The sequence below is a fragment of the Zea mays genome, chromosome 3 (genome assembly GCF_902167145.1).
Source record: "Zea mays cultivar B73 chromosome 3, Zm-B73-REFERENCE-NAM-5.0, whole genome shotgun sequence".
Classification (NCBI taxonomy): Eukaryota; Viridiplantae; Streptophyta; class Magnoliopsida; order Poales; family Poaceae; genus Zea; species Zea mays.
Genome location: NC_050098.1, coordinates 82,740,145 through 82,753,196, shown reverse-complemented (window position 1 = coordinate 82,753,196; position 13,052 = coordinate 82,740,145). Strand labels below are relative to the sequence as shown.

Genomic DNA, 13,052 nt, shown 5'->3' with positions numbered 1-13,052 from the left:
TCCCTCCCCCACTGCTGCCTCCCTGTCAAGTCCCGGCGCCGCCGCGGCCAACAGGTCAGCACCGCCCTCAGCCCGGTCGCCGCAACAGTGGTCGTTCTACCAGTTCTCCCAGGGGGACCTCTCCGTGGAGGAGTACTGCCGCCAGATGAAAGGCCTGGCGGACTCCCTCCGCGATCTCGGAGGGCCAGTAGCGGACCGTACCTGGTGTTGAACCTCCCGCGTGGCCTCAGCCCTCGCTCCGGCCACCTGAAGGCTCTGATCAAGAGGATCGTGCCTTTCCCCACCTTCCATGTCGTGCGGAATGAGCTTCTCCTAGAGGAGCTCACCATGACCTTCGAGGCTCCCACCCCGGCACCGGCCCTCTACAGCACCACCCCTGGCACTCAGGCGTCTCTCGAGGGGCAAGCCCCCCGCGCTCCGTCGATCGGCACCCCAGCTCGGCCCCCTACTGCGACTCCTACGGCCCCTCGTCAGCATTCCACCACCGACGGCGGGAGTCGCCCCCGCAAGGGCGAACGTGAGGGCGGTGGCCCCTCTCGTGGAGGTTCCACCGGCCGGGGTGGCGGCCAGAGTTGGCCATCGTTCTACAACCTCTGGATCGACATCATCTCCATGTGGCTGGGTCAGGCCCCCATCGCCTCCCGTCCTCCGGCGCAGCACCTGCTCTCCTGACGATGCCAACCTACGTCGCACCTCTGCTGCCTGCCTACGGCATGCCACCGTACATCGTGCCACCGACGACCACAGTCCCGCCTAGCTCCCGCCTACAGGGACCCCCACCCCGACATCTTGGTCCCCGTTCGCTGGCGGCTGGGACACGACCTCCCTCGCCGCTGCCTACAGCACCATGGCGCTTGCTCCACCATCTTCTGACAGGGTCATCGACTCCGGTGCATCCTACCACACCACCCCCACCATAGGCATGCTATCTCACTCACGCCCATCTCCTTCCACACACACTACCTCGATCGTCGTTGGAAACGGTTCCACTCTACCGGTCACCTCAGTAGGTGCCTCGGTGCTCCCTGGACCATTCTTTCTCAACGATGTTCTCGTAGCCCCACATATCACTCACAATCTCCTTTCCGTTCATCGGTTCACCACCGACAATTCTTGTTCCATTGAGTTTGACCCCTCTGGTTTTTCTGTGAAGGATCTGGCCACCACGACCCTTCTGGCCCGATGTGACAGTGCGGGGCCCCTCTACACGCTCCGGCCTTCTTCCACCTGCGCGTCTTCACCTCCTGTCCTGGTCTCCACCACCACCTCCACCACCTGGCATCGTCGTCCCGGCCATCCAGGACCTGACGTCATGACCAAGATCTCCAACAGTTTACATCCTTCTTGTAACCGGAAACATTTTGAGGGCCTTTGTCATGCTTGTCAGCTTGGCCGACACACTCGTCTCCCTTTTACTACATCTTCTTCTAGGGCTGAGCAGGCTTTTGACCTGGTTCATTGTGATCTCTAGACCTCCCCTGTACTCAGTCTTTCTGGCTATAAATACTATTTGGTGATTTTGGATGATTTTTTCCATTTCCTCTGGACTTTCCCTCTTCAGTTGAAGCCCGACACTTTTACCACCCTCACTCACTTCTTCACCTGGGTTTGCACCCAGTTCCATCGCCCGGTCTGTGCACTGCAGTGTGACAATGGCCGCGAGTTCGACAACCACGCCTCTCAGTCATTCTTCCTCACCAGTGGCGTTTAGTTGCGTCTCTTATGCCCCTACACCTCCGCCCAGAACGGCCGGGCAAAGCTCATGATTCGCACCACCACCAACATGATTCGATGCCTTCTCTTCCAGGCGTCTCTCCCTGCCAGCTACTGGGCAGAGGCCCTGCACACCGCCACCCACCTCCTCAACCGCCTCCCATCGAAGGCGGTGAGCCACCCCACCCCCTACTTCGCCCTGTACAGCACAGCCCCCTCCTACGACCACCTCCGCGTGTTCGGATGTGCCTGCTACCCTAACACTTCCGCTACTGCTCCACATAAGTTGTCTCCACGCTCCACTCGCTGCCTCTTCCTTGGCTACTCTCCTGACTACAAGGGCTATCGTTGTCTTGACCTCACCTCCCATCGCATCATCATCTCCCGTCATGTCGTTTTCGACGACGATGTGTTTCCCCTTGCTGGCTCCTCCCCACCCACCGTTCTCGACTCCCTCCTTGAGTCTGGTCCGAGTACCCATCCTTCCCAGGCACCTCGCCTCGTTACCAACACCTCGCAGAGCCACATCGACTCCGCCTACGCCTTGCACGGCCACGTCGACCCCGCCAGCCCAACGCGCGGCCCCGCCGACCGTGCCCGTCCCACGCGCGGCCACATCGACCCCACCTGTGCCACGCGCGGCCCTGCCGACCCCGCCTGCGCCCCGTGCGACCACAACAACCTCGGCCTTGTCGACAAGCGGGACCTTTTTCGCCGACCCCGCCATCGTCTACCATCGCCGCGGGAGCGCTCCTCCCTCGGCGCCCACGGACCCAGGCCCCTCGACGAGCGCGACCCGATTCGCTGACCCCATCGTCGTCTATCACCGTCGCAGGTCGGCTGCGCCCATAGCCCCTGAGCCATTGGTGTACCAACCGGTCGCCATACATCGCAACTCCGGGCACACTCACCCCATGGTGACTCGTCGTGCCGCCGGTGTCCTTCGGCCTATCGACCGGCTGATCCTAGCTGCCGATACGACTGCCACTCCATCGGACGCCTCCCCAGTCCCCTCCTCTGTCCGCACCGCTCTCGCCGACCCTCACTGGCATCGGGCCATGGAGGAGTACGCGGCCCTGCTTGCCAACCACACTTGGGACCTGGTGCCACGCCCGCCCGACACCAACGTGGTCACTGGCAAGTGGCTCTTTCGCCACAAACTGACTTCGGATGGCTCCCTCGACCGCTACAAGGCCCGCTGGGTTCTTCGGGGCTTCACTAGAGACCCGGCGTGGACTACGATGAGACCTTCAGCCCCGTCAAGTTCGCCACCGTCGGCGTTGTCCTCTCCCTCACCCTCTCCCGGAACTGGGCGATCCACCAGCTCGACGTCAAGAACGCCTTCCTTCATGGCAGTCTGACGGAGACTGTCTAGTGCAGCCAGCCCACCGGCTTCGTCGACGCCGCCAACGCGGACCTGGTCTGCCGGCTGAACCGCTCACTCTACGGCCTCAAGCAGGCGTCGCGGGCCTGGTACAGCCGCTTCGCCACCTATTTGCCTCCATCGGCTTCGTCGAGGCCAAGTCGGCCACATCCCTCTTCATCTCTCGGCGGGGCGAGGACATCATCTACCTACTCCTATACGTCGACTACACTGTGCTCACGGCCTCCAACGTCGATCTCCTGCAGCGCACGATCGTCGCCCTCCAACGGGAGTTCGCGATGAAAGATCTGGGGCCTCTCCACCACTTCCTCGGCATCACTGCCGAACGCCGGCCCCAGGGTCTCTTCTTGCACCAGCGTCAGTACGCCATCGACATTCTGGAGCGGGCTGGCATGTCTGACTGCAAGCCCTGCTCCACGCTTATCAACACTCAGGCGAAGCTCTCTGAGGACGACGGGCCCATGGTCGCCGACGCGACGTCTTACAGGAGCCTCACAGGCACGCTCCAGTACCTCACCTTCTCCCGGCCAGACATCGCCTACGCGGTTCAGAAGGTGTGCCTTCATATGCACACACCACAGGAGCCCCACCTCACCGCTCTCAAGCGGATTCTGCGCTACCTCTGGGGCTCCCTCGACTACGGCCTCCTCCTCCGACCATCCTCGACGTCGGAACTTGTGGTCTACACCGACGCTGACTGGGTTGGCTGCCCCGACACATGCCGCTCCACCTCCGGCTATGCCGTATTTCTGGGCGCCAACCTCGTCTCTTGGGCTGCCAAACGTCAGCCTGTCGTCTCCCGCTACAGCGTCGAGGTCGAATACCGTGTTGTGGCTAACGGTGTGGCCAAGGCATCCTGGATGCGCCAGCTCCTCCACGGGCTCTACACCCCCCTCCAGCGCGCCACCCTTGTCTACTGTGACAACATCAGCGTCGTCTACTTCTCTACCAACCCCGTGCAGCATTAGGCACAAAGCATGTGGATATCGACCTGCACTTCGTCCGGGAGCGTGTCGCAGCGGGCGACGTTCGGGTTCTCAGCGTCCCCACAAAGCTGCAGTTCGTCGACATCTTCACCAAGGGCCTGCCATACAGTGTCTTTCGGTCCAGTCTCAACGTCTGTACAGGATAGAGTTGTGACTGCGGGGGGTGTTAGAACTGTATTAGGGTTTAGTCTCGTCCCTCTATAATGGGCCTAGGCCCATATACTCTTATTATAAATACATCTCCCAACCCAGCTAGGGTTAGGGTTTTTCCCAATATCCAATAATTGGTAATGTTACTGATTGAATTACACTCCAACTCAAATATCAGTCCAATTCAGTTAACATCTTTAAATTCGATGTTGCAGGTGTAACAATGATTGGTGCATTTTGCAGCGTGGACTGATGCTTGTAGTTGAATAAAAACTAATGACCAAGACTATAGTTTGTGGCCAACCCAAGATAAGGATAAATGGGTCATTATGCCATGTCCACTAGCCAAAACTACTGGAATATAATCAATAATGGTGTGAAAGAGATTATTAAAATTTAAAGGTGGTGGCATTGGTGGGATACGAGTTTTTAGGTGGCAGATAGGGAATAAGTTTGAGCCAACGGCATATACAAAAAAAATCCCAAGAAAGAAACAGAATATTCCACAATAATGACATGAATGCTAAATAGCACTGCACCTTTCTCAGCTGCAGCCCTGATGGCATTGATGTTTGCAGTCCCATTAATCTTATACATGAATGAATTTGATCCAAAACCTCCGACACAAGATACCTGCAATAATTTTTCTCGCATCTTAGTGATACCTCAAGAATTATCAATGCATGTTCGGATACTTCATGTAACCAAATACATTCTGACTTAGCTACTTCATGTAACCAAATACATTCTGACTTAGCTAAGTCTTGCTACATACTTCCTCCATTTATTTTTATTTGTCGCCGATTACTATAAAATTGAACTAACTGACGTCAAATAAATAAAAATGGAGGTAGTAGTTAAGAAGTGCTTCATAATTCAGGTACAATGGACATGCACAAACAGAACACGTGTTGGGAGAATAGAAACCCTAACCCTAATTGGGCAGGGGATGTACTAATATATATTCAGATACATGGGCCAAGGCCGAATACAGTGATAGAAGACACAATGAGCTAACAATAACATTTTGTGCAGTTGGCCACTTGAGTCTGAACTAAATCTGTACCTATGCCCCTTTGCAAAACATGTTTTGTGTCAAGTGCTGGCCTATCTAATACAGCATGTGAACAATTTGTCAACCATCAACTCTTCATGAGAAGCAACAGCCACGGTTTGACCATTTATGTCATGTGTGGATCCTCTCAAAAGAACAGCAAGTGGCTATGAAGATAAAGGAAGGCACTGAGCTAAGGAGATGGGTGTTTGTTTTGGTGTAAATTATATTTTGCTTTTCTGCTGTTATCTCGAGTGTGGTGGTTGTGCTGCCCCTGGTGGGCTGTTTGGAGGCCTTTGTGCGGGCCTCTTTTACTTGCTTCAGAATCTGTTGCTTTAAACTCTCTTTCCCTCTAAATAGAAAGGCAGGGCTCATGTCATCTTTACTTTAAAAAATCTTTTAGCTTACTCCCACATTCGGAGTGGAAACCTCTTGGTATTATATCACCACCCCATAAACTACTCTGTATAACATTATTGATACTGAACAAAATGAAATCAAACTATAATAAAAGAAAAGTGTCAAACACTAAGTACAGAAACATATTTAGCTCAAATGTCTTTGATAAGTTTACCACTGCAGAAACATTATCCATAGCATCCTTCAATGAAGCTGGTTCAAGGAGGTTGCCTATCCAACAGAAGGTAGATATTAACTACATTGCCATTGATAGAACAAGTTAACCTCAGTAGCAACCAACCTTGGTTCCATATAACTTTGTCAGCCCAAGGTTCATTTAAGGATGGCTTTCCCGATCTAATGACAAAAGAATAACACGGTAAGAATAAGAAGCACAGAATGCATAAAAAGGAGAAAGTGAATTCTAATTACAAAAAAAAACTATTTAAATACCACTAACTATTTGTTTAACCCCTCAATACAAAATGCTGATTCAATTTACCACGCCTCCCCCCCCCCCCCCCCACCACACACACACACACAATTCAACCTGCATACATCATCCACAGAAGAAAATCCATTTCTTGTCTCTGTTTAAGTCCTCAAACAAGTGTGTTGGATTCAATTTTTGTGGGGTAACAGTTGGCATTACACACTATGTTACTAAAACAGCTCAGAACTTTTCATAATTATTTTCATCTTTTGAGAGCATTTGATAGTGCATTATCCTTTGAGATAACCAATGAAAATAACCACAAAAGAAAATCATCCACAGAAGAAAATCCATTTCTTGTCTCTGTTTAAGTCCTCAAACAAGTTTTGAAGGTGTTCGGTGAAGCCTCAGGACTTGTTACTAATTTAGCCAAGAGCTCGTTTACTCCGATTTGCTGCAATGACCAGGAGGTTTTGGCAATCCAAGAGACGCTATCTTGTAATTTGGTGAATTTTCCTTGCAAGTACTTGGGCCTGCCTTTGTCTATTAGAAAGCTCTCCAGGAGGAACCTTCTCCCTCTAGTTGAGAAGGTTGCAGATAGATTGCCTGGTTGGAAAGCTGCTCTTATTCACCCGGCGGGTAGGGCTACTCTTGTCAAATCTGTCCTCTCAGCTATTCCAGTTTACCACCTTATTGCACTTCAATGCCCCAAATGGGTCATCAAAGCCATTGACAAGATTAGGAGAGGTTTCCTCTGGAAAGGCCGCAAAAATATCAATGGTGGGCACTGTTTAGTGGGTTGGCAGAAGGTGTGTGTACCATTGACTTTGGGTGGTTTAGGTGTTCCAAATCTTGAAGTTATGGGCTGGTCCCTCAATTTGAGATGGTTATGGTTGAAGAAAACACAACCTGAGCGGCTGTGGGCTTTCTTGGATGTCCAAGTTCATCCCAATGCTGCTGCACTTTTCGCTGCATCGGTTCAGTCAGTTGTGGGCAGTGGAACTGACACCAAATTTTGGACTGATCGCTGGCTGCACGGTAAAAGAATTGCAGATTGGGCTCCTTCGCTGTTTGCTGCTGTTAACAAGAAGGCTGTGAGGTCAAGAACAGTCCAGGAAGCAATTAATGGTAGCAGTTGGGTTCTTGACATTAGGGGCAATTTCTCCTCTATGGCTTTCTCCGAATTCTTCCAGATCTGGGATCTTGTTCGGGAGGTTCAACTGTTATCAGATGTTCCAGATCAGCACATATGGACACCTTCCCCCTCAGGCTCTTACTCGTCCAAATCGGCGTATGATCTTTTTATGATGGGAAGGGTGGGTTTTGCGCCTGCTGAGCTTATTTGGAGAAACTGGGCCCCTCCAAGATGCAAGTTCTTTCTTTGGCTCGCGACTCGAGATAGGTGTTGGACTGCAGATCACTTGGCAAAGAGGGGTTTGGACCATCCTGTTCAATGCCCCCTTTGTGATCAAGAGGATGAAACGGTGCATCATTTTTAATCTCTTGTGTCTTCTCTAGGGAAGTGTGGTTTAGGATTTTCTCCCTGGTTAATCTGCGGCAGTTCTCCCCCACGAGGGATGATTTGGTTTTCCAAGATTGGTGGGCTAATTTGGAGGCCAAGGTCCCTTATGCGCTGCGCAAAGGGATTAACTCCCTTGTGATGTTGGTGGCATGGTGGCTTTGGAAGCAGCGGAATAATTGTGTGTTTGAGAGGGATGCTCCTAGTGGCAACCAGATTATTCAGAATATCAAAGACGACGCTCAGAGGTGGTGTCTCGCGGGTGCCAAAGATCTGGGCACCATCTGGCCTTAGTTTAGGAGCAGTTTTGGCTGTTTTTATTTTTATTTTCTTATATTTTTTTGTTGTTTCTCTGTACTCTGGTCTTCTTTAGACCATTGGTATTTCTTCTATCTTAATATATCTAATGCGCAGTTCTCCTGCGCGTTTTAGAAAAAAAAATAACCACAAAAAATATCAAAGTTTCTAGCATAGTGATGTCATGTATCAGCTCAAAAAATTTGAGACCAAGTATAACTTGAACAGGGAGAAACAGAAAAGATAAATTCCATAATTTAGGGCAGTAAATCAAGTCAATGTTTTGCATAGGGAGTCAAACAGTGAATTGTTCAAGGTAGAAAAATGGAACTCTTTCTTTGAAGTGTATGCTGTATTCAGGAACAGCCAATGCATTCTTAATTTGCACTAAGAAAAATCCTTGAAGAATACTAAATTGCCACATCCTCAGTTTGTGTGATTTGATTCTACCTTCCAACTCAATATTGGGTTTGCAAATTGTCCTAGTTCTGGACTCTAGTGTTGTACTGATTGATGTTCATACTAATAATATGTAGTAGTTTGCTCCTATTTTGCTATTTGAACAAGAAAGTGGGAACAAGATCATGGACCATCAGTTGCTTTAGGTTGATCCACATAACAAATACTCCTCACAGCAGGAAATGATGGCTGGAACAGCACAGCCAAAGACAAAAGGATGAGAGGTTATCACTAATGCTAAGGCCCCAAAAGAAATCCATAGAAGCTTGATCGAATACCAACTATTTAAGGATCAGAGTCCATTATAGTTTTCCATGTATATCTTAACAAAGCTATGTGATTAATTAGTTGACACCCCAGTTAAGTAGAAATTTACTGCCATTTCAATGTTTCATCCTATTCTACAATAGTTTTAGTATCATATAAAAAAATCTAGCAAGTTATAATAGTAGGAAGTCCAAACAGATTGTAAAGTATGAAAATAAGAGAACAAACTAGCTGATGGAGTTACCTATTAAGACTAGAGACAACTAAACCTTTGTCCAAAGCCTCTTTGCAAACGTGTGATCCAACGAAACCACTTCCTCCTAGAACCAGCAGCTATACCAAGACAGATGTCAGAAGCAGCTCAGGAATTTTCAGAAACATGAATCCAAAAAAATTTAAAAAAAAATATTAACAGCAAACATATCTTGAGTTGAAAATCCCATACAATTGTTAGTCAAAAACTATAATTCCTTCCATCATTGCAAATTAATTGATTAACATATACGATCGCTATTAGAAGTTAAAAAAGCATTCCATGAAAAGTACATATCATTACTCCCATGTCTCTGAAATATAACAGTCTAATTACAATAAACTAGATGCTCGGAATATCATATTCATAAATTATTTCCATGTTGCCTAAATTGATCCATCTGCAGTAAAAAAAACTGTGTTTTCTAATTTGTATGAATGGATAAATCGGTCTAGCAGCATATTAATAGGGATAGGGTGAACATAAGAAGCTTTACATGCTTCAACACCAAACTAGATGCGATAAGGAAAAACACATTTCCACCATGCTAGAGGCAAACTAGAATATACTAGAATCTCTTATCTTCCAAGGCACCATTACCTTGTGTGGTGAAGGTTTTGTCACATTCACAGGTTCTGCCTCCTTCACTTTAAAAGGCTTCTCAATGTGCCTCTGATCACTGGGTGTGGCATTGCCGAAGAATGCATTTCCACTTTTCAGCAAGATTGACGACGAGTTGTCAGCACGCCAATACACAAGAGAATTATAAAGGGTAAGCATACCATACAAAAATGTCTTAACATACAACAGGTAGGCACAAGTAAGCAATCATTTCATTTCAATTCTTTTATTATATAAAATGTTCTGATTATTATTCTTATTTTAGTGGTGATCAAAGTGAAAATTATAGTTAGTACCTATAGCATATATCAGCTGTAAACATCTCAAAATTTGATTAAGCGTTTGTTTTGCATAACATCAAACTCAAATTTTGTACCAAATTTTGACACTTGAATAATAAAGAAATTAATACTCCCTCCATCCCAATTAGTATTCACTTTAGGTCTTGTTTTTATGTCTATATTGATATATTCAAATAGATGATGATGAATCTAGACACATATACAAAACACATACATTAATTATAGTATGAATACACTAAAAGGCTAAAACAAATTAAATTTAGGACGGATGGAGTAATCAATATGTAGTATTACTAGTGAACCACAGTCCACATTTCACATTTTTGTAATAAATGTGAAAATGCAAACAAGAGGAAAAAAGACATAAATCTAATAAAAGGGACTAAGGGTCTCATCATCTTTCTATTTCGCCCCAGGCCTTACAAATATCAGGACCCGCCCTGGCTGGAACTGTTATCAAATGGCAGTTTCCTCTCCAATCGATTTGCACTAAGTAGAATAAATTCCCTTAATGCCTAATTGTCACTATAAGCCACCCATCGGCCATCGCGATGCCAAATCTTGCTGGAAACTTAACCCTTTCCTTCCAGGAACATGTCCGCCGAGACAACTGCAGACGCGCATCATACGAGGGGCGGGAGCTCTCACCTGAGACGGGAGGGCGAGGCAGAGGAGGAGCGAATCAGGCGGGCCACGGACGACCTCATCGCCACCGTACCTGAACTGACAACGATCCCAACGAGAGCACGAGCGCGGAGCCGGCCAAGGAATGTGGGGATCGTGCGGGAGCCACGAGCACGGAGCGAGCGGAGGGCTTCGAGAAGGCCGCGGGCCGCCTCAAGCGAGAACGACAGAACGTGTTGCAGCTTGGGGTGCGCCACGTATCAAATCGAATTTAGGGGGCGACAGCTAGTTTCCAACCCAGATTTTTTTTAATCTTTTCTAAAGTGGTATAAAAAACGCTGATATAAAAACATTAATCCAGTTAGAAATCAAGTTGCTTACAAAAACGATTTCGAAGTGCTATAAAACCATAAAGCTATAAATAAAACAATGTCTCTTAATATAATATTTCACTTCGCTACAAAATAATGACGCTAGTAAAATAGGTAAAGATAAAACAAATCATCATCAATGCATATTTCACACGGTTTTCAATATGTTATAAATGAGTTAACATGGTTTTATCTCCATTAAACTAATTTCACCCCATAAAACTCAATCCTCTTAAATATTATGTCATGTTATCAAAAAAAATCTAATGTAGCACGCTATTAAATATACATAAAACTAATATTGTGAATAGCCTAACAGAGTATCCACAAGAAAAAAGAAAGGGAAGTCTTTATTATTTACTTTTTTCTATGTCTCTATTTCTATAAATAATCGGTTTTATTGGTTTCCACCATCGTTATTTAAAAAAAACCAAAAATACTTATACTTATTTTTAATCTAACCCACAGTCCAAACATGAGTGATAAACTACCAAGGCCAACATGACATAAAAGGACGCACACAAAGCAGCGCTCCTACGTAATACCATCTTGCTAAAAATATACTTCTTTATAATCCAACCCACAGTCTAAACATGTATGTTCTCTCCTCACTTCTCGCCCTTCACGCCTACCATTGGACCATTATCTATGGGTCGTGAGGAATAAGTGTAAGGAAAAAATGGACCCCGATCCATTTGACTAAATGATTTTAGTGTTTAATGATTAACATAACCAGTGAACTAATTATTTTCAAATGTCTATGTTTTGTAGTTCACAGGATGCAAATGTGTTTTGGACCTAAACACTATGCAACACCTCAAAAGAATACATTAATAAGACTTTTATTGAAGATCTACAAGCATCAAGAAAAGCCCAAGACGCGAAGAAGAAAAGCTGCCATAGGCGGACGATATGTCCTCCCTGGGCGGACGGTCCGATGCACATCGCGGAAAGTTTAAAGCCCAAAATTTATATAAGAGAAAAATAATAAAATAAATAAATATATTTATATGTTAGTGTTTTGGGGATTATGAAACCTTTGAAGATTATTTGGTTTTCTTTTCTTTTTGCATATTCAATAAATGGAATTAAATTAGTCAAATAACAAATAAATAAAAATAGAAATATGCATCTCATGATGAGGTTCTTGTATTTTTGCATTTGTATTCAAATTCGTGAGACAAGTTTAAGTTTGAAAATTAGAATTTGAAGATGGAAATAGAAAAGAAAAGAGAAGAAAAGGAAAATGATATATACTGTAAAGAAATATATATATATATCTTCAGGTTGGTCTGTGTGAAACTCACAAACAAATTTGAAATAAAATATTAGATTTTTGAAAACGGGAAAGAGATTCAAATATGAAATTCAAATAGAAAATAAAAAAGAGAATAGATACCTGCGTGCTTGGGCACGATTCTAGACGGCCCACCTAAACCTCGCGCAGGGCTAGCCCAACCGTGGGTGCAGCGCCAACCGGTGGGCCCTATTGGTAGCCACCCGCGCTCTTGCACTTACGGTGATCAGCGGGGCCCAGTTGTCATCCCCTCTGCCTCGCTTCGCAGCAACCCGCGCTCGCGCCTAGCCTTTCACTAACACAGGGAGGCCCGATGGTCAGCCGTTGCGCGCCCTCACAACCTTGCGCGTCGTGGCGCTGACAAATGGGTCACGTACGACAGGGCCTCATGGGGCACTGTATATCTTCCAGGAGCCGACGCGTAACAGCCCACGCGCAAATCGCGCGATTCGCCACGATAATCTCACAGTGGGCGCCGTGACCTATAGCTCGTTTCACCCGGAATTCGCACGCCTATAAAACCCTAGTGGTTCTATCGTCGTTGCCCTCAACCCTATCGCAAGAGCCAATAGAGAGATCCGTGAGAAAAAGCTGGGGGGTTTGTCGCCGCATACGACTCTAGCGCACGTCGTCGGCCTGGCCTCGTGAATCGATCCATGCGAAGGAAGGAGTGTTCGGGAGGGTGTTCTCCTCACAACCTGGGTGCTCTGTGCGCTGGGAGCTTGGGAATCGCTCACCGGAGCGGGTGCGTAGACTCTCGTTCGCGACCGAGCATCAATTGACCTGGGTGAGTTGTCCCCGCTAGTAAGATTGTCGTCCTCCGATTCGCTATCGATCCAGTTATGTGTAGAACCTCGGGTTAGGGTGCTTGGTGCAACGTTGACTCGGATTGGTTTCCTCCGGCGATGGTCCGTTGCGGATGG

The 13,052-nt window shown here is 47.1% G+C and overlaps 1 protein-coding gene across 4 annotated transcripts in view; it reads right to left on the bottom strand.

The window, feature by feature from the left end:
• The window catches only part of LOC100216683 (uncharacterized), a 53,692-nt gene extending 42,915 nt beyond the window's left edge, over positions 1 to 10,777 (bottom strand). For 3 of the 4 annotated variants that reach the window (XR_004856888.1, XM_035965674.1, XM_035965675.1), the window contains exons 1-6: positions 10,486 to 10,777; positions 9,515 to 9,626; positions 8,906 to 8,994; positions 5,988 to 6,043; positions 5,862 to 5,917; positions 4,773 to 4,866 (exon numbers count right to left, since the gene is read on the bottom strand). Coding sequence is in view for 3 of the 4 variants with exons in the window: in XM_035965674.1 (XP_035821567.1) it covers positions 4,773 to 4,866; positions 5,862 to 5,917; positions 5,988 to 6,043; positions 8,906 to 8,994; positions 9,515 to 9,626; positions 10,486 to 10,544 (466 nt within the window). In the remaining variant the exon portion in view is untranslated. The remainder of the gene's footprint in view (positions 1 to 4,772; positions 4,867 to 5,861; positions 5,918 to 5,987; positions 6,044 to 8,905; positions 8,995 to 9,514; positions 9,627 to 10,485) is intronic. The other variant, NM_001360079.1, reaches the window with a different exon arrangement.
• Positions 10,778 to 13,052: the final 2,275 nt, after the last annotated feature.